Raw genomic sequence first — 20,582 nt, 5'->3', positions numbered from 1 at the left:
AATTATTAGACTTAAGACTTAATTATTAAACTTAGTATCACTTAAAGTGTACTTACTCAAATATGCTTTTTCAAAGACCAAGGAAGATGTATATTTACTGCTGTGTAACAATTTTCAGGAGTTATTGTTAAGGGAAAATAGAACAGTGTAATAGTATATAACATAGGACATAATAGTGTATAAAGAGAAGAAAGGACAGATTTCTATATTAGACATTAGATGTTTGTATATTAGATACTTTATGTATATGCAGTTATCCTGATACATATACACATAGACATATAATATCTCTAAAAAGATTTTTAAAAAGCAAATAATTTCTGGAGAGTGAAGTTGTGGGGGAGCGGCAGGAGACAGGCTTAATTTGTACTGTATACTGTTTTATGCTGTCTCATCTTTTTTCTGCCATTTGCCTATATTACTACATGGCATTGAATCTTGATATAAATGACTGTAGGCCATAATTTTTTTATTATCATGGGAAAGAGAAATACTACCAATTAAACTATGCTATAGTGCTACTTTTAAAAGTTAAGTCTGAATTTTGTATGATAAACATGTAATATAAACTCTTACAATATAAAATGACACGATGCCTTTTTAAACATAGGATTTATATTTTCCTTTTTGAAGAACTCCTTGAGACTTAAATTTCTGTCATATTAGTTACGCATGTATAATAAGGGAAATATAACTGACTTGGGATTAAGGTATTCATGCGTTGTCTTCGCATTCAAAGTCGGGCTCTGAATCACTTTTCCACGAAATCGTCAAGGTCTGTGTCTGCCACACATGCCTCTCAGCCATCCATGTGGCAGTGATGATGCTCCGCTGTGGTCCCAAGCTTTTCTTTTACACTGTTGGAGAACCTTTCTGAAGTTCTGGTGCTCGCTCTTTACCTGAAGATGCCGCTCATGAACAGGCAGACAGATACAAGATATCGTGATCTGAGAGCTGTTAAAATGTGGTAAAATACGTGCTTGAGAATTAGCGAATTGTGATATATAATTAAGATAGAAAAATGTAGTTGTACATACAATATATAGATGATGCATTACAGTATTGCACACCCGAAACCTATATAATTTTATTAACCAACATTCCCCTAACAAATTCAATAGAAAACATGCAGCCGTACAAATGCCACCCCTCAGAAATGCTTATCACAGACTCTGGAATGGGCAGACTTGAATGTGACTCCCAGCTGTACCACTCAAACACTACGTATCTTCCTTGGGCAAGTAACTCCTTCCTGAGCCTCATTTCTTTTCTGTGAAAACAGGGATGCTAGTAATACATACAGAGTTGGGGGAAAGATGAAATGGGTAGCGCTTGTGAAGTACGAAGTACAGCGTCTCAGAGTGCATGTGGTGTTGGTGTTAATGTTTTTACATCTCCTTTGAAACATCCTAATTACAACGCTTTTCTCCACTACACTCTTGCCAGACAGCTGATTATTTTTAGATTTCTTTTTATTGGATTTTCATTGACTAAAATGTGAACAGTGGCAAACACCCAGTCTTTGATCTTTTTAGGTGTCTTTCATCCTCACCAAGTACAGGAATACTGATTCCTGCAGGATGTTGCAGGGAGCTTTGCTTTCCTTTGTAGGTCAGTCCTGAGATTTTTTTTCTTTTTCTGTGTGAAGCAGTCACTCTGATTAAATTAGGGCACACACACAACCACGTCCAGTACTGCTTTTCCCTTCATTCCTGCTTCACCCAGAGAGTGTTCTTTTGTTTCCTTTTTAGTTCTTTTATGGCTCCACCTCAGGGAAGGAGGCTGTGGAGTGAGGGAGACCTGCCTTCCGCATGCCTCTCAGTAGGTGGGACTTTGAGCAAACTGCAGCTCCCCCCACCCCCAAACTAAATGAACTGTTTAGTTGGAGATGGGAGAGAGTGTGTGGGTTCCTAAGCTGCTCAGTGTCTCCACTTTTGGCTTGAGTGAATGGATTTCAATTAGTGTCCTTAGAGGAGGTGAGGGAGAGGCTGGTCTGGGCCACTTTATGTGCTGTCCTTCAGATACACTTTCCTTCTTCACCATCATGTGCCTACAGGTGACCTCAAAGAGAGCTGGCATGAGATGGCACAAGGTTGAGCAGGTGTGGGGTGTCCAGAGCAAAAGCTTTGGAGGCAGAGAGCCGTGTGTCTTTGTCATGTCTCTAAACCTCTCGAAGTACCAGTTTTCTTATCTGTATAAAGGGCTATTAAATGATAGAAAAATGGGTAAAGTGATGAGTCATACAAACATGGACTGGAAATACGTCAGAGATGTTCTGTAACTCGTTAACTGAGAGAACTGGTAAGATGGTACAAGTACTTCAAAGGAGAATTTGAAGAACACAGATATATACGAGGTCATCAGGAATACTGAAACTGCCCACAAGGCAATACTCAGTTGCATTTTACCATGCAAAAGTTTTTGCATTTCTGTGCAAAAGAATCATCACCCCCAATTTTCTGCAATTGATGGAGTTGTAAAACAGCTTCTAGACAATCAAAGGGCTCAGTAAACAGGACACCAGTACTTTGAATGCTCATTTCAAAGTCTTACACAGTTTCTCCTGATAGGGCAAGTGATGCTTAATTTTGCAAGGTATTGAAGGATTAAAGATGATATGACATATGCAAAGTTTCTGGAACAGTAAGTGGGTTATTCGTGGCAGTTGCATGCTCAGACATATTCAGACATCTCATACCTCTTGACTGGTCAACCTAAGTCTTCAGGCTATTTCATTGATTAACTGCTGGTTTGGGTTCCTGATTTTTCTTTTTCTTTTTAAGGATTTTATTTATTTATTTTTAGACAGGGGGGAAGGGAGGGAGAAAGAGAGGCAACCACCATCAATGTGTGGTTGCCTCTCAGTGCCCCCTCCTAGGGACCTGGCCCGCAACCCAGGCGTGTGCCCTAGACAAGGAACCCAACCGGTGACCCTTTGGTTTGCAGGCCGGTGCTCAATCTACTGAGCCACACCAGCCAGGGCTGGTTCTTAACTTTCCTTACTTTTCTTTCAAACACCCTATTTTTTTTGTCTTGCTCAGAGTTATGTGCATTTTAAAAAATTAGTTAAAGTGAAAAGGTTTTAAGAATATAGAGGATTTAAAAAAGTAAACTAAAACCTTTTAAAACTAACAAATCACAGTGTTCAACATACTGGCAAGAGAAAGCCTCAAACTGGGGACCAGGGACCCTGGGTCTTCAGTACTGATCAGGCTATTTCCCCTGCTCAGCCCACTTTCTCTTTATCTTTAAAATGATGACAATGGCCGCCAAGATGGAGGCATAGGTGGAGACGCCATGCTTTCTCACACAACCAAGTTTAGAGACAACAAAATATTAGCAACAGAAAACACAGCCAGAACACAGAAAATTGAACTTTTTGGAAGTCTGATAACAACAAATTCTTCAGCCTGACTGGTAAGAGGGGCGAAACCAGCAGCTGGCAGAGCGGGGTTGCACAGGAAAACGCGGTCAGACGGACTCAGGCGCGCGGGTCCCAGGCGTGGGGATCCCAGGCGTGGGGTTGCAAAGGGCCGACCCAGTGAGTGACTTATTGAGCGCGACCCAGTGAGTGACTGGCGAGTCTGGCGAGGGTGAATGGCGGCGGGTTGACTGTGCTGGCGCATTCCTGCTCAGATAGACTGGCGAGGGAGTGGGCAGTGAGATGGGACCCAGTGGGTCCCAGCAAATGGCGGCAGCAGAGACGGCCGCCATTTCCTGGCTCTGACCCCACCCCCACATACAGCGTCACAACCCAGCGACCTGAGCTATCCTTCTCTGGTGAACACCTAAGGCTCTGCTCCTCATAATTAAGGGGTGCGAACAGACCAAAAATGGCTCAAGAAGATCTCAAAGCCCCAGAGTCCATAAATCTAAGTGACGAAGAAATAGCAAAACTTTCAGATGCACAGTTCAAAACACTGGTGATCAGGATGCTCACAGAACTGGTTGATTTTAGTCACAAATTAGAGGAACATATGAAGGCTAAACTAATTGAAATGAATGGCAGGGCACAGGAAACCAATAGTAATGGAAAGGAAACTGGGACTCAAATCAAAGGAGTGGACCAGAAGGAGGATAAAAATGACTAACCAGAAAAGAATGAAGAAACAAGAATTCAAAAAAATGAGGAGAGACTTAGGAACCTCCAGGACATCTTTAAACGCTCCAACATCCAGATCATAGGGGTACCAGAAGGGGAAAAGGAACAGCCACCAGTGGAAAACTTATTTGAACAAATAATAAAGGAGAATTTCCCCAAGCTGGCAAAGGAAATACACTTCCAGGAAATCCAGGAAGCTCAGAGAATCCCAAACAAGTTGGACCCAAGAAGGAACATACCAAGGCACATCATCATTACATTAGCCAAGGTTAAAATGAAGGAGAGAATCCTAGAAGCAGCAAGAGATAAGGGGACAGTCACCTACAAAGGAGTTCCCATCAGACTGTCAGCTGATTTCTCAAAAGAGACCTTACAGGCAAGAAGGGGCTGGAAAGAGGTATTCCAAGTCATGAAATCCAAAGACCTACATCCAAGATTGCTCTATCCAGCAAAACTTTCATTTAGAATGGAAGGACAGATAAAGTGCTTCTCAGATAAGATCAAATTCAAGGGGTTCATCATCACCAAGCCCCTATTATATGAAATGTTAAAGGGACTTATCTAAGAAAAAGAAGATAAAAAATGTGAACAGTGAAATGACAGCAAACTCACAGTTAGTAACAACCACACCTAAAACAAAAGCAAACTAAGAGGACAGCTAGATCAGGAGGAGAACCATAGAAATGAAGATCACATGGAGGGTTAGCAACAGGGGAGTGGGAGGAGGAGAAGGGGGGAGAAGGTACAGAGAATAAGTAGCATAGACGGTAGGTAGAAAACAGATAGGGGGAGGGCAAGAATAGTATGGGAAATATAGAATCCAAAGAACTTGAGACACATGGTCATAAACTAAAGGGGGGAATGGTAGGGGTGGGGGGGTGCAGGGTGGAGGTGAATGAAGGGGGGCAATAGAACAACTGTAATGGCATCATCAAAATAAAAATAAAAAATGATAATGAATTTCAGGGATTTTCAAACTTCAGTCTTTTGACTACCTGTTTTGCAATTTTCCCTATATTCTCAATAACTTTATGTACATTAAAGTTTTTTATTGTAAAATTTTACCATTTTAACTAGTTGTAAGTGTATAGTTCAGTGGCATTAAGTAAATTCACGGTGTTGTGCATCTGTCACCTGTCCGTTTTCAGAACTTTTTCATCACCCCAAATAAACTCTATGCATTAAAGAATAACTGCTTTATTCCTCTCCTCTCCTGGCCCCTTGTTACCTCCATTCTACTTTCTGTCCCTGTAAATTTGCCTGTTCTGGGTGCCTCATAAATGGAATCATGTAATATTTGTTCTTTTGTGCCTGTGTTATTTTACTTAGCGTATTATTTTCAAAGTTCACCCATGTTAGAGCATTATCAGAATTTCATTTCTCCTTATGGCTGAATGATACTTCATTGTGTGCATACACCTCATTGAGCTTATTCATCTGCTGATGGACATTTGAGTGGTGTCTGTATTTTGGCTTTTGTGAATAATGCTGCTGTGTACGTGCATCTGTTTGAGTACCTGCTTCCAAATCTTTCTTTGAGTATATGTTTTCATTACTATTCTTTTTTTTTTTTTTAAGGTTTTATTTATTTAGAGGGGAAGGGAAGGAGAGAGGGAGAGAAACATCAATGTATGGTTGCCTTTGGTGTGTCCCTGCTGGGAACTGGCCTACAGGGAACCGGCCTGCAACCCAGGCATGTGCCCTGACTGGGAATTGAACCGCAATTGTCTGGTTCGCAGGCCTGTGCTCAATCCACTGAGCTACACCAGCCAGGGCTCATTACTATTCTTGACCGGGTTTGTTTCTTATGTTTTTCAGGGGTTTTGTTTTCTCATTTTTTAAAAAGATTTTATCTATATATTTTCAGAGAGAGAGGAGAAGGGAGGGAGGGAGAGAGAGAGGGGGAAAGAAACATCTATGTGCAAGAGAAGCATCAGTCGGTTGCCTCTCACACAGCCCCAACTGGGGATCTGGCCCACAACCCAGGGATATACCTTGACTGGGAATTGAACCGGTGACCCTTTGGTTCACAGGCCGGCCCTCAGTCCACTGAGCCACACCAGCTAGGGCTGACTGTTAGTATTTTTAGTGTGTTATGTAAAACTTATAAATTTCCTTAGTGATCATCAATATCTTTATTACGTTAAATATTCCTATTCAAGAATATGGTACGGATTTCTCTGTTTAGGTAATCTACTACGTCCTTTAGAAGGATTAGATTTTTTTTTCTTATATAGGCCTAGCACATTTTTGTTAAGTTTATTTCTAGGTGTTTTATCTTTTTCGTTGAATTCCTAATTAGGTCTAGTTTGTGTATAGGAAAGCACTTTCCTGTTTGAGGTGCATAATGTTAATTTTGTCAGTAGGGGGCGCATTGTTATCTCTGAGGGAGCTTGTTCTATGAAGGGTGTTGGTGATGTTAGCTTCTGGAGGAAAAAGACCCCTGTGACCTACCTTCCGATTCTGGCCATAAGTTTTCCCCTAAGCTGTCCAGACAGACAACTTCAGGAAATATTGTCTAAGTAGGCCCTGTTTTGCTCAAATGTACCTCCCTGATGATTTAATTTCTCAGCAAGAAGACAGTATCGTGGTGGGCACAGCCGAGGGGACAGTATTCCATTTTCAGCTGGTCTCTGTGACTTCCAACAGCAGTGAGAAGCAGTGGGTGCGGACAAAGCCATTCCAGCATCACACTCACGACGTGCGAACCGTGGCCCACAGCCCAACAGCACTGATATCTGGAGGTACGTTCTGCTCTTGGCCAGGCTGCTTCTTGACTCTGCCCAGCTCCTGCTGGCTTCATGCGGGACATTTTCTAATTCTGTCTTCTCCCCTCACCTCTTGCCCAGGCACTGACACCCACTTGGTCATTCGTCCTCTCATGGAGAAAGTGGAGGTAAAGAATTATGATGCTGCTCTCCGAAAAATCACTTTCCCCCATGTAAGTATCGCCCCTAACCCCCACCGTCCCCTCAATTCTCTGTGCCCCTGCCTCACAGACTGAGCACAGCTCACAGTTCCTGAGCAGATCTGTAAGACTTCAGTTGTACCTTCCTTCATCCTCCTGTTTCTGAGGCAGGCCTCTTGCAGAGACGTTTCTGTGGCCAAGAAAGTTACAGTAGCGCTTCCAGTTCAGTTTCTAGGGGTATCATCATTCCCTTCTTCAGAAAGCAGTGGTTATTGTGGAGTTTGTTTTTAACTCTAGGCTCTTTATTATTCTGGGTGGGAGGAGGAAAACTCAGGGTTGCAGTGTTCCTTGGTAGGTAAATGGACATCTTCCCAAGCCAAAAACTCATTTTCCTACTACCTGCTTCTATATTCCATTCAACCAGTAAACCTTCCTGAGTCTACCTCCTCATTCTCTCTTTAAAAAAAAAAATTACTGAGTTTAGAGAAAGGGGGAGAGAGAAAGAAACATCAGTTTGCTGTTCCACTCATTTATGCGTTCATTGGTTGCTTCTAGTAGGTGCCCTGACCAGATATGGAACCCACGACGTTGATGTATTCAGAGGACACTCTAACCAACTGAGCAACCTGGCCAGGGCCTCAGTCTCTCTCTGGTGTTTTTTGTTGTTGTTTGTTTGTTTGTTTGTTTTTAGAGAGAGAGAGAAGGGAAGGGGAGGGAGGAAGAAAAGGAGAACTATCCATAGGCTGCCTCTGCATGCACCTGACCGGGGCCAAACCCGCAACCTAGTCATGAGCCCTGACTGGGAATCAAACCCCATGGCCAGTCGATTTACCGGAACATGCCCAACCAACTGAGTCACACCAGCCAGGGCTCATTCTCTGTTGAGAGAGAATTTACAGCTATTCTAGCTGTTTCTCTTTATTTACATTGCCATTATCCTTGTTTGGATTACTGTCTTTTTATATATGGATGTCTTTAAAGTAGCTTGGTAATGATCTTTACTTACATTTGTATTATTCCAGCCTGTTCTCCCCTGATCAGTCCAAAAAGCAACTTGGTTCATCACTCCATACTTAAAAACCTTTGGTTGACCCCTATTTCCTTCAGCATAAAAACCTAATTCCTTAGCACAGCTCAGGAAACCTGGCTTGATCTGGCCCTGGCCCTCCCTCTCTCACACCCTTGCACACCCGAGCCAGTCTAGCCATTCAGAAAGATTCATTTAATTCCCTCTAATGCTCTTTTACTTTTCAGCTGTTTCACACGCCATTTTCTGTCCTTGGAATGTCTTGCCCTACTTCTTCCTGAGTAGACTTGACCCGTGGGCTCCTCTCTTTACCTTCGCGAGGCTAGAATAGATGTCCATGTACTTTTTTGTTACATACTGTGTTCAGGCGTGTTAAAGCTCTTAGCACATTTAGTGTAAATGCCTATTAGTTCTATTGCAACCCTTCAGACTATAAGCTTGAGAGCAGTAGGTATGTTTTTATTTACCAGTGTGTTTTTAGACCTTAGGCCTTAGTGCTTGGCATATGGTAGTATGTAGGAAATATTTATCAAGGGAATGGATTTCAACAGTAAAAAATGTGCAGTAGATGTTGCTGCTGTACCTAGTGCTGAGGCACAATATGATCTTGGCCTACTTACTGCTTTTAATTCTTGGATACAGCGACGTCTCATTTCCTGTTCAAAAAAGAAGCAGCTTCTCCTCTTCCAGTTTTCTCATCACTTGGATCTCTGGCGATTGGGATCTACAGTTGCAACAGGTAAGATTGAGAGCAAGTTTTTTCCAGTAAGAAAACTGGAGAGAGAAGCCAGAAATTAGAATTGTAGTTGATACTCTGTGCTTATGGAAAAAAGACTTTTCTGTGTCTGTTGGAGCTCACAGCTTTTCCATCCACTAGGTGGAGCAAAGGAGTTCTTCAGAGTGTTAGAATCCTCAGCAGGGTACTGGATCTTGTGTTCAGGTTGCAGATCTGAACTGTTGAGAGGGTGATAGTGGAGGTGCAGGATGTAGTGGATGTAAGGGTTCTGGGATCATCGTTTGCTCTGGCTTGACTGAGGTAAAAACAGGATGTGGAGAAATGACAGGATTTAGTGTTGGTTAGTGACAACTCTGCATGAAAAAGCTTACCTGGGTCTTAATGGGGTGACAGCTTAGTGGCCATTTGTATCTCCTGTTAGGAAATGTTTGGGTTTTGTTGTTTTATATTGGATTAGTTTATACTGGATTTAGGTTCCAAATGAGCAAATGAAGTTGAGGCCACACAAATTCCACTTCCAGCCTGGCTGTGGGGTAGAACTTCAGCGAATTAGTGAGGTACTGTAGGCCGTGGCCAGGGCACCCGAATAGAAGCTAAGAAACCGTTCACTGCTTTCCTCTTCATATACCCTCAGAAAACAGTGGGCTTCCTGAGACATTTTTTTGATTTCTCACTGGTAGAGATTCCATTCTACCCAGGAATGACTTTTGAGAAGAAAAAATATGTATACAAATAACCTTTCTTTGAGAAGAAAAAGCTTCAAGGAAATTTCTTATTCTAGGAAAGCATGGGGATACCCTTCCTCTCTCTAAAGATGCAGATCATTTACTGCACCTCAAGACAAAGGTAAGGAAGTTCGACTGAGTGTGTTCAGGCTCTGAAACCCACAGTGTTCTTCTCTTTCTGAATTCTGAGGATTGCTTAGTTAACATCACTAACTATAAAATCTAAAATAATTTGAATGAAGTACTATGTGAATAGAACTAGATATCCTGACTTTTTTTTTTAAGATTTTATTTATTTATCTTTAGAGGGGAAGGGAAGGAGAGAGTGAGAGAAACATCAATGTATGGTTGCCTTTGGTGCGTCCCCTGCTGGGAACTGGCCTACAGGGAACCGGCCTGCAACCCAGGCATGTGCCCTGACTGGGAATCAAACCGCTATTGTCTGGTTCGCAGGCCCGCGCTCAATCCACTGAGCTACACCAGCCAGGGCTCTGACATTTTTAAGTTGGGCATTCAAAATTTGTTGGTTGAATACAGGAAATTGGTTTTATTTTTTTTTATTTTGTTATGGAAGTAAGATCCTTTTTCAAAAATTAAAATGATATAGAAGAGTATGCAATGAAAAATGAGTCCCTCTTACCCAAATCCCTGGTCCCACTCTGCAGAGGTAATTATTGCCAATAGTTTCTTATATATCCTTCCAGAAAAAGATTCTACCGGTTTGTGCATATATCCTTTATTTTGACAGTAATGGAAATATACACACTTCTTTGTATCCTTAAAAAAACCCTTTATTACACAGATGTGTGAATACAGTCTTACTGTAAAGAATTAAAACAATATCGATAGTTTAAATCTTTGTCTACCTCTTTAATTCTAGTCTCCTCTAATGTAATTGTTGTTAATTGATTAGCTGTATATATCCCACATCTTTGTGTGAGAAAGTATTTGTGTGTGTATGTGTACGTATACATATTTACATACATTTAGATATATTTCTTGAGTTTTTTGAATTATAAAAGTGTTACATTAAACCTTTCATTTGTTCTGCACATTTTTCACTTACCATTTTTTATTTTTTTAATCCTCACCTGAAGATATGTTTATTGGTTTTAGAGAAGGAGGGACAGAGAGAGAAATAACAACTGGTCACCTCTTGTACACTCCTTGACCAGGGATCGAACCCACAACCTTTTGATGTAGGGATGACACTCTGAACCTACTAAGCCACCTGGCCAGGACCACGAACTATTTATTAGAGGTTTTTAAAGCAGGTTGTCATATACCAAACAAAATCAGTTCTTTAAGTCACCTTGCTTCCAGAGTTTCCCTGCATTAAATTTTGCTGAGGTTTCTGAATTAGGGTTTGGTATGAGGCTTTCTGTGAGGTACACAAGGGCTTAGATGAGTTCACAGTGCTCATAGACCCCTGTTCTTAGAAATTGAAGCCGCACCAGTTAGGTGCTCCACTTCTGAGAGAATCGTGGTGACACAGCGAATGACTGTTAGAATTATGCGCAGGTGTTTGTGGATCTGCCCAGGGTGACGGCAGCTCGGGGATTCATGTCACAGTGAGCCTTGTCGTATGAAGCTTTACTTGAACATTCATCCTGATTCCTAACATTGCCAGGGTCCCGAGAATATTATTTGCAGCTGTATCTCCCCATGTGGAAGTTGGATAGCCTATTCTACAGCTTCACGGTTTTTTCTCTGTCGGTTGAATTATGAACATGACAACATAAGCCTCCAAAGGGTAAGTGATAAAGCCCAATGTCTGGTTGAAAAGGAAGAAAATTTATATTTTTGTGTGAAGTAAGAGTGTACTGGATATGAATCCTTGTGTAGCGAAAGCTCTTTGGAGACAGCTGCTACAAAAAAGCCTTTTATTTCTACTTTGATTTGTTTTTGTTTTTGGAGGAGTAGGGAAATGCCAGGAAGTGGCAGTGAAGTTCAGGCTTTTGAAGAAGAGATGAAGGAGGGAGTGGATAGGTTTCAATATGTATGGCAGCGTTCCAGGCCCTTGGTCAGTGGGCTTCTGTAGGGACCGGAAATGTTCGTGTAATTGAGGCCTGGCTGTGATTATTTTTTATGGTCTCTGGGTCTCACTTCTTTCTCTTCTCTCTCTTGTTTTTACTACTGGTTCACCCCCAGGTTTCCAAAATGCCAGCGTTCCTTCGCTCTGCTGTTCAGATTTTGTTTTCTGAAGATTCAACAAAGCTCTTTGTGGCTTCAAATCAAGGGTCTTTGCATGTCATTCGGCTGTTGGAGGGAAGCTTCAAGCACCTGCATACTTTTCAGGCTCAGTCAGGTAGGAACTTGGTAACTGGCCACAGGAGAGAGTTGTCAGTCTTCGATATTTTTTTTTTTTCCCTTTTAAACCTTATTCATTGTCGAGTGTTCACTAATAACTCTTCTCCAGCCTGCAAATGTACATTCACTCACATGTTTGCAATTTAAAGTAGGAGGAGAGATCTGGCAAATGAAAACATTGATGAGGTCTGAAATGTTCCTTACACCTACTCTTTTCTCACTGGGCTCTTGATTCCTTATTTGGGTCCACAGAAGTTTCATCACCCTTCTTAGGGTTTTTGTTAGCAGAGCAAGAAGAAAGTTAAAGTCATCTGTAATCCTGACACCCAGAAATAACTACTGTTAATATTTTTGTATATTTCCAACATGTGTTTGTTCATAAGCATTTTATAAAGATAAATTTACACATATAGTTTCATTACCTGTCATGTAATATTCGTGACCATTCTTCCATGTTTTATGTGAACATGAGTGTCCCTGAATGAATGAATGGTTAGCTAACTGGCTGAATTAATTATTGAGGACTTACTATCCAGTTTAGTTGGTAGTTTTTTGGGTACTTCCTATGGGCCTTTTCCCTTCTCCCTGACCCTGGATTATAGCAGCTTCACTGTCATTTAGATTCTGTCAGCGTGGAAAGTCAACTCTTTTAACTTAAATTCTGAACATTCATAAGCTGCTTCGGAGGCATACAGGAAGAGAAATGCACAAGTTAGTAATAAGACAAAGTAAACTGCCAATTTTTATTGAGTTATTTGTGTATGTTTTTATTATAAAACTTAGACCCTTTATTTTGCATTTAGCATCCCTTAATATTGGGCTCTGCATTATATATATATATAATTTATTTCTCTCTCACTTCATTTCCCCCTTATAGTCTGGCTGGTTTCTTTACAGCCCTAACACCTGTATTTCAGTCCTTGTCACTTAGTTCACGTTGTTCTTCGTCCTTCTCTTCCTACCTCCCTCATCCTTTAGCACCTGGCTTATGTCTTGTTTGAGAGCTGCTTTATGGTTTAGGAGTGTTACATGCAGCATATATTTCGGCACATAGCATCACTGCCACATTTCTACCCCACGTGAGTCTTCACATTGCCAAATTGGTTTAAAATCTTTTGATGACAAAGATGGCTTATATGCGCCCATGCTCCCTTAGTGCTAAGTATGTGGCAGGCACTCAATAAATTTTAAGGTTTGCTTCAAGCCTGTTGAATAGGCTGTCTGTCCATACCTTTAATTAAAAACTATTTGGTAGGAAAGGATTTTTAAACAATTACAGATTTTAGTGCAGCCGCTGTCCTGATCCTTCATTCCTATAGTGGGCAGTGTCTCACTAAGGCCTGGGCAAGTAATGTTTTCGTGTGTATCTCTCTGGCTCCTCTTTATCTGCAGAATGGTTAGTTAAATGGAAATAGACAGGTTGGCTTATCTAGAACTTATTTGCAAAATGATCACAAAATGACCGTTAGTAATTTAAAACTGAGTGTCTCACTCGCTTTTGCCATCATCTTCAAGGCAGGGCTGGCTGTGGGCACTGATGCAAACCTAACTGTTTTCTGCCCTTGCAGGGACAGTGGAGTCCATGTGTCTTTTGGCAGTTAGTCCAGATGGCAGTTGGTTGGCTGCATCAGGCACCAGTGCTGGAGTCCATGTCTATAGCCTAAAACGTCTAAAGGTGAGCTTTGGGTTCAGTAGTGGCAAAAGGAGGAAGTTAGCCCTGTGGTTTTGAGGCTCAAGGCCAGTCGGTATGACCCAGAAAATTGCTAGGTTTTTTTTTTTTTAAACCAAGAATTTTTTCTCTTTCACTTGTTTGGAACCCAAAGCTATAATCTGTCATATTAAAATCAGTCAACAGGAACAGTGAAACCACTCATGCACAGAAATTTGAAATTAAGGATTTATGGCCATTGAATCCACATCCAAGTTATTTCTGTATTTTGGAGAGGAAAAATTCTGATTTACCAAGGTGATGAGTTACAGGCAGTGACAATTTCCTTAATAGCCTATCTTGTACTCTCAATGTATTTTTTTTTTAATTAAACAGGCAAAGGAATAGCAGGAAGGCATTTTTCACAAATCAGTAATGATATTGTCATTTATACATTGAATCACTAATGATTCCTTGCAAGTTCTCTTCATCATAAAAGTCAGATAAGAACTACCCAAAACTTGCATTAAGCATTACAACCACATCTAAAACAAAAGCAAGCTAAAAGGACAGCTAGATCAGGAGCAGAACCATAGAAATGAAGATCTCATGAAGGGTTAGCAACAGGGGAGTGGGAGGAGAAGAGAGGAGAAGGTACAGAAAATAAGTAGCATAGACAGTAGGTAGAAAATAGATAGGGGGGAGGGCAAGAATAGTATGGGAAATATAGAATCCAAAGAACTTGAGACACATGGTCATAAACTAAAGGGGGGAATGGTAGAGGTGGGGGGGTGCAGGGTGGAGGGGAATAAAGGGGGGAATAGAACAACTATAATGGCATAATAAATAAAATAAAATAAAAAGAAAAAAGAAAGCCTGCCAGACAGATGAGGAGCGCCCTCAAATCTGACTTATGCCTACCTACATTGCATTAAGTTTTTTTGCAAGGGGGAAAAAAATAAATAAATAAAAAATAAAACAGTATCAGACTGCTGTATTTAATGGATTTGCCTGTTAACTACACAACTTCATTATATTGTGGCAGGAGCATGTACTGCTTGCTCCTCGAGGCTTGCCTGGCATTTATGAATGTTCCTCTGGAGTGGTGCACATGCCTAGCAGTTGCATGTAAATGTCCACGCCTAGGCACTGATTTCTTTTAAACCCAGTATAGAGCTGCAAATTCCCTGTTTAATGATGTGTTTATGGTCAGTTCACAAATCTCAGCTTTACTCTGAAGTTCTTTGCAAATGCTGTCGGTTTCATAAGCAGTTACACATTTTTTAAAATGAAATTAAAGTTTAGTGTTTGGAGAAACACCTGGCATATATGAGAACTTCCATAGAATCCTTTGAGTTCCAAAGAATGCTGTTTAAAAACAACTGACTTAGAACACCCCGTCTTTTCTGGGGGGAGGTATCACATGGAGTTGCCCTGTTTCTGTTTTTTCTTCCCAGCTTCACTGCACAGTTCCTGCTTACAACTTCCCTGTGACTGCCATGGCCATCGCCCCCAACACCAACAACCTTGTCATTGCTCATTCTGACCAGCAGGTAAGAGAGTCCTGTTTTTTCTAATTCCTGGATGGTAACTTAGAAGCCGAGATAATGACAATTTTGGAAGACTCTTTCTTTGAAAGTAGTGGATGACGTAAAGGTGGTTTTCTGCTGTGTGAAATAAAGCTTTCACGACTAGTTTGGGCCAGTCGTAGGCCAGTGATCTCCATGGGCTTGATAGGGCACAGTGGAATGGTGACGCACCGAGGTTCTAAAATAAAGAGGTACAAGAGGGCAAGAATTTTGAAGTACTTGTTTTACTCATTGTTTTTAGAGTGGAGATGACTGGACTCAGGTATTAGACTAAGTATCGGATGGAGTAAGATTTTGAGAGTTGAAAGTGACTAAAAATCAGCCTTCACTTTTGCCAGAGAGGAAATCAGGTATCTAACAGCAGCCAAAATTAGTGCTTAGTCTACTGCTTCTTTCCATGCCAAGTTGTAAGAAGACTGTAATTATAAGAAGAGTTTTAAAATACCCGAGATGCAGAAAATACTGAAATTATTATCAATACTTCAGTGTGTAATGTATCTTCATCTGTAAAATGGGCATGATAGTACCTTCCTCGCTGGAGAGATTAAATGGGATCCACGAAGCACATTTAAGTAGCCTGTTAGGCAAATGATGCTTACTACTTTGATTAGCAGTTTTGAGGGTTTTTAAAGATTTTATTTATTTATTTTTATAGAGAGGGGAAGGGAAGGAGAAAGAGGGAGAGAAATGTCAGTATGAGAAGCATCAATTGTTGCATCTCGTACACGACCCAACTGGGGACTGAATCTGCAACTCAGGCATGTACCTTGACTAGAGATTGAACCAGCGACCTTTTGCTCTGTGTGATGAGGTCCACCCAACTGAGCTATACTGGTCAGGGTTGATTAGCAGTTTTTACACTCACACATTCACACACATATGCATTCTATCTAAAAGTTTATATCTGTCACTTCAGTTTCATAGATATGCGTCCTTTACCAGTAACTGAAAGATAAGCGAAGCAACGTCCTTGTCTTTGTCACACATAATGATAATGTCCACCTAATGCCTTTAACTGTCAGTTGGTCCCCAAAGTGCATCAGTCATTAAAACTGGTGGGAAAGATTTTTGTTTGTGTCAGATTATCAAAGATCAGTAGAGTTGATAATATACAGGGGTGTGAGAGTAAGGGGAAACAGCATTTCACACATTGCATGAATAACATTGTATGACTTCTTTAGAGGACATGTTGGCCATATCTAAAAAAAAATTTAATGCACGTAATCTTTGGTTCAGAAGTTCTGAGTCTATAAGTTCTTCCTACAGATAATATGCTTTCAGTTGTGCAGATGGATATTCTACAGAGATGATCATTGCAGCCTTGTTTGTAGTAAAGATTAGAAATAACCTAAATGTCCATTGAACAGACTAGAAAAGTAAACAATAATGGCACATCCACAAAGTGAGTGGATTATTACATGTTCTTCAAAGGGGGCATGAATGGTCACTACTGACATGAGTCAGTCTCTGTGATACAGTGCTAAAGGGAAAAAACAAAATACAGGGTGGTGTGTCTTATATGCATAAAATATCTCTGAAAAGATGTAAATAAGAAATAGGCTACTTTGGTCTTGGGGAAAAGAGCTGTCAAGATTGCAGGGTGATTTTTCATTATCAGCCTTTCCATGCTGTTTGAATTATTTATTCTGTAATTTACCTTACATTTTCTTTATTTAAAAAAAGCAGTGAGAAAGCAAAAGGCTGAATGTGATACATTCAAGGTTTGTGTAGGTATTTTCTGGTTGGGAATGAGGGATGCCCTTCTGGTCTTTCTGGATACCAGCCAGCATTTCCTCTGTATCATGTCCTTCCTCAGATGTTTGAATATAGCATCCCAGACAAACAGTATACAGAGTGGAGCCGGACTGTCCAGAAGCAGGGGTTTCATCACCTTTGGCTCCAAAGGGATACTCCCATCACGCACATCAGTTTTCATCCCAAGAGACCAATGCACATTCTTCTCCACGATGCCTACATGTTCTGCATCATTGACAAGTCGTTGGTGAGTTCTTTGCCGCTATCACCTGTGCTCTCACTGAATCTTAAGAATCTTCAAGTTCTAAAAGCAAGATGTACAATAAGTTAGAAGGAGAATCAGAATTTTAAGTTTTTCTGCTATATATAGTCTTTGGAGGAGAGGAGCTTTGTGTTCTGCAGATTCCTCATTTGTGCTCCCACATTCTTTAGGCTCCCAGGGATGGAGTGGGCCTTTGTGTGGCTTCTGCTGATTTCATCATTTCTCTGTTTTGTCTATGAGCACATAAACTTAAGTAGGAAAGTGATTGGATCCGTGTTCAGAAGGTGACCCTCATGGGGGAAGATCATTGATTTGGCTGAAACACTTCCAGCTTTGTACCCTGAGTGATTGAATAATGTGGTTTCATCAAAGATACAGACTGTGGTTTTGACCGCACATGCCCCTCGGCTGCATGTACTGACACTATGTGCAGGCTTGAGGAGTTGTTGGTCTTAAGGTCTTAAAAAAAAGTCCGTCTTGGAAAATTTCATTCTTCAGGGCTGTGGTGCATATGCACACACCTTCGTTTAGGTGGGATGTGAGCATATTTTCAGTTCTAGAGTCCATCCTCTGCAAGCTGCTGTTTGGATTCACTACTAATCAGTATGTCTTTTCTGGGCAGGCACTTTCTTTCCTAGGAGTGCAATGAACTGTGGCCTTTCCTGTAATGCCCTTTGGGCTTAAATTACAAGCAACACACACACACACACACAGTATTTTGGTGTGTCTGTGAAGGTGGGGGTGGAAGGAACATGGAGAAAGCAGCAGATGGCTCTAAGGGAGCTGTGCGTGATGTGTCACTGGAACTCTTCTCATGGGCCCTGCGTCCTCTGGGTGTGGGAAGCAAAGCCCGCTGACAAGTACCTTCTGCGATTTAGTGATACAGGAAGGGCCTCTCCCACTTGCTTGCCTCTTTGTAATCCAGTCCAGATTGGCCCATATTTTTTCCCAAGTGTTGGTGATAAGTCCATCACTTCCTCTTGCCGGGCAGAGCTATTTCCCAAGGAAGTCAGAGATGAAATATCACTTGCTTGGCCAGAGGCCATCTCTTGAGGTGTCAGTGACATCAGTGGGGGTGGTTTTGTTGCAGTTTCTCCTGGGGAGAACTTTAGTTACTTGGCCAGTCTGTGATCTGATTGGGGGAGAGTCTAGAAAGCAGAGGCTGCATGGGCTAAGCTCCTGCACATGCCACTTTGTTCCTGTCACACTAAGTGTTGCTGACAAGACTGGCCAGAAGCCCCGGCTGGACAGTTTGATCTTGCCGGCAGAGTGCCAAGCCCTTTTTGCCTCATTCTGCCCCCTCTGCAGTACAGCTCTCTTCCTGAAGCAGGGAGAGTCAGGGAGGTACTGAGTGTATGCTGTGATGGTTGGAAGATAGTGTTTGCCTGAAAAATCACTAGAGTCCTTTGTTCTGTACAAGCGCAATAAAAATAACGACTTAAACAGTATATCTTTGTCTTTTTAGCCTCTTCCAAATGACAAAACCTTACTGTACAATCCACTTCCTCCCACGAATGAGTCAGATGTCATCAGGAGGCGCACGGCCCATGCCTTTAAAATTTCTAAGATATATAAGGTAAAACATCTTCCATAATACTCTGGACAGTTGATTCCTTGTGATATTATCAAAATGTAGTAAGCTGTCAAAATGTCACCTTTGTTTTTCATGCAGAGGACCTAGTTTTGGGAGACAAGTGACCTTTCCTAGTTTTGGGAGACAAGTGACCTTTCCAAGGATGTGCGACCCTTATGTCTGTATTGCATTGCTCTTGCTTTAGTAGATTGGAGGCAGGCACATGATACCTCACCGGAGTGAAATACATAGGTAGTGAGAAATGATGGTGGAGCTCAGAGGGGTTTTTCTTTTAAACCTGGCTTTTAAATTTGACTTCTGGTTGGAGAATGTTCCATAAGATAATTTACAGCAAATGGAAGTCATTGACTTTATTATGACTTTCTTTTCCGGGCTACGGTTTTCACTGTATATAAAACAAATATCTGTTGAGCTTATGACAGTTCAGCTATTTGTGCCACCTCAGAAGTTCTATATATATGCTTCTCAGATTGGAGTTCCTTGGGCACCCGGGGACATTTTCTCAGGTGTCTGTGTGCATTTTTTAAAGGGGGTATCTGCGAATTATTCAAGTATGATATGCTTCTTGGTGCATTTGTAACTTGCCATTTGTCCAGAATTTTGGCTAGAAAGCCCTCAGTTAACATTGATAGAAGAAATTGGATTTTCTGTACAGAGAAACATGAAAAATCTTGCTTAAATCTTCTATGAGTGAACTCAGTTAAAAGTCTCCAACCTTTTCAGCTATTTTGAGTCCTCGGGCAGGAAGGATTGTCAGAGATTTATATCCCTCCAGCCTCTAGGTCCTATGTTCAGGACTAGCCCTGGAGCCTAACTCCTGGTAGAGTCATTCTTATCTCTCTGCAGCCTCTACTCTTCATGGATCTTTTGGATGAAAGAACACTCGTGGCAGTAGAACGGCCCCTGGATGACATCATCGCTCAACTTCCACCACCCATCAAAAAGAAGAAATTTGGGACCTAAAACAGAGCACTATCTGTGCCCTTCCTTGAACTCTTCTACCCTATTTGTTTTCACCAGACATGCTAATAAAACAAAGTTATTCTTAAGGACAAGTCATCATAAATATCACCTTTCAAAGTAATGGACAGTGATTTCTCTTCGTTGAATGAGAGTGAACGGAAACACTAAGGTATTTGTAGGTGGGGTAGTATTCCATGTAACTACAAATACATGTAACTTTCTTAGGGTTCTGCTTGTTCTTTAGAACGTAATCTAAGGGAAAAAAATTTTACTCTCTATTTCCTAACATGTGCCTGAGGCTTCAGAGTGCTGATGACCTTCACTGTCTGCAGCCTCCAACGTGTAGCCCATGCTAAGGCCTGCCCAACATTGCCCTTGAAGGCAGGGGAACTATGCTTGCTTACCAAAGATAGCCTAACTACCAACAGCAATAATCAGCCTGTGTTTGAAGGAAAAATTTTAACTGCAGTGCTCCTTCAGAAAAGCAGATGCTTTGGCCTTTAGTTGTCAGGTATTAATTTTATTTAAAAGGGAAAAACTAGGCTTTGGAATATCAATTCCATTAACCTTCTTTTCACCTGTTTTATGCTAGCATCAGAGGTTAAGAAACCATTGGGCATTTTGTTAGGCAGTAGGACTCCAAATGGAGATCAGAAGCCTGCCATATATTTCACTATTCTGTCCTCGCGTACTCTCTCTGACATTGTTACTGCTGTGGGTATGATCAGCGGACAAGTTTTAATGCGATCTTTTAAATTAGAAAGTGAAGGACTATACTTCACCTGAACTGCGCAGATAGATTTCTTTCCCATCTCAGTGGATGTATTCTGTTGCATGCCTGTGGAAACCCAGTATGTGTGGTTTTGTTTGTATGTTTGTTTTGGGGATGGAGGGCTGTGGTGTAGGCAGAGAGAAGTATGTGATGTGAGCTCTGATGACATGAATACAATGCTGGTGGAAAAA

At 41.3% G+C, this 20,582-nt stretch overlaps 1 protein-coding gene across 2 annotated transcripts in view; it reads left to right on the top strand.

The window, feature by feature from the left end:
• Positions 1-19,705, top strand: part of UTP4 (UTP4 small subunit processome component) — a 29,861-nt gene extending 10,156 nt beyond the window's left edge. For both annotated transcript variants that reach the window (XM_037162707.2, XM_037162708.2), the window contains exons 7-17: positions 6,675-6,846; positions 6,952-7,043; positions 8,680-8,776; positions 9,555-9,619; positions 11,129-11,251; positions 11,650-11,806; positions 13,377-13,483; positions 14,914-15,009; positions 16,862-17,047; positions 18,528-18,638; positions 19,503-19,705. In XM_037162707.2, the coding sequence (XP_037018602.2) occupies positions 6,675-6,846; positions 6,952-7,043; positions 8,680-8,776; positions 9,555-9,619; positions 11,129-11,251; positions 11,650-11,806; positions 13,377-13,483; positions 14,914-15,009; positions 16,862-17,047; positions 18,528-18,638; positions 19,503-19,619 (1,323 nt within the window). In that variant the 3' untranslated portion in view covers positions 19,620-19,705. The remainder of the gene's footprint in view (positions 1-6,674; positions 6,847-6,951; positions 7,044-8,679; positions 8,777-9,554; positions 9,620-11,128; positions 11,252-11,649; positions 11,807-13,376; positions 13,484-14,913; positions 15,010-16,861; positions 17,048-18,527; positions 18,639-19,502) is intronic.
• Positions 19,706-20,582: the final 877 nt, after the last annotated feature.

The sequence above is a fragment of the Artibeus jamaicensis genome, unplaced genomic scaffold (assembly GCF_021234435.1).
Source record: "Artibeus jamaicensis isolate MK-2021 breed Jamaican fruit bat unplaced genomic scaffold, CSHL_Jam_final contig_464, whole genome shotgun sequence".
NCBI classification, from domain to species: domain Eukaryota; kingdom Metazoa; phylum Chordata; class Mammalia; order Chiroptera; family Phyllostomidae; genus Artibeus; species Artibeus jamaicensis.
The sequence above is the reverse complement of the archived record's forward strand: the minus strand, read 5'-3'. Positions and strand labels throughout refer to the sequence as shown.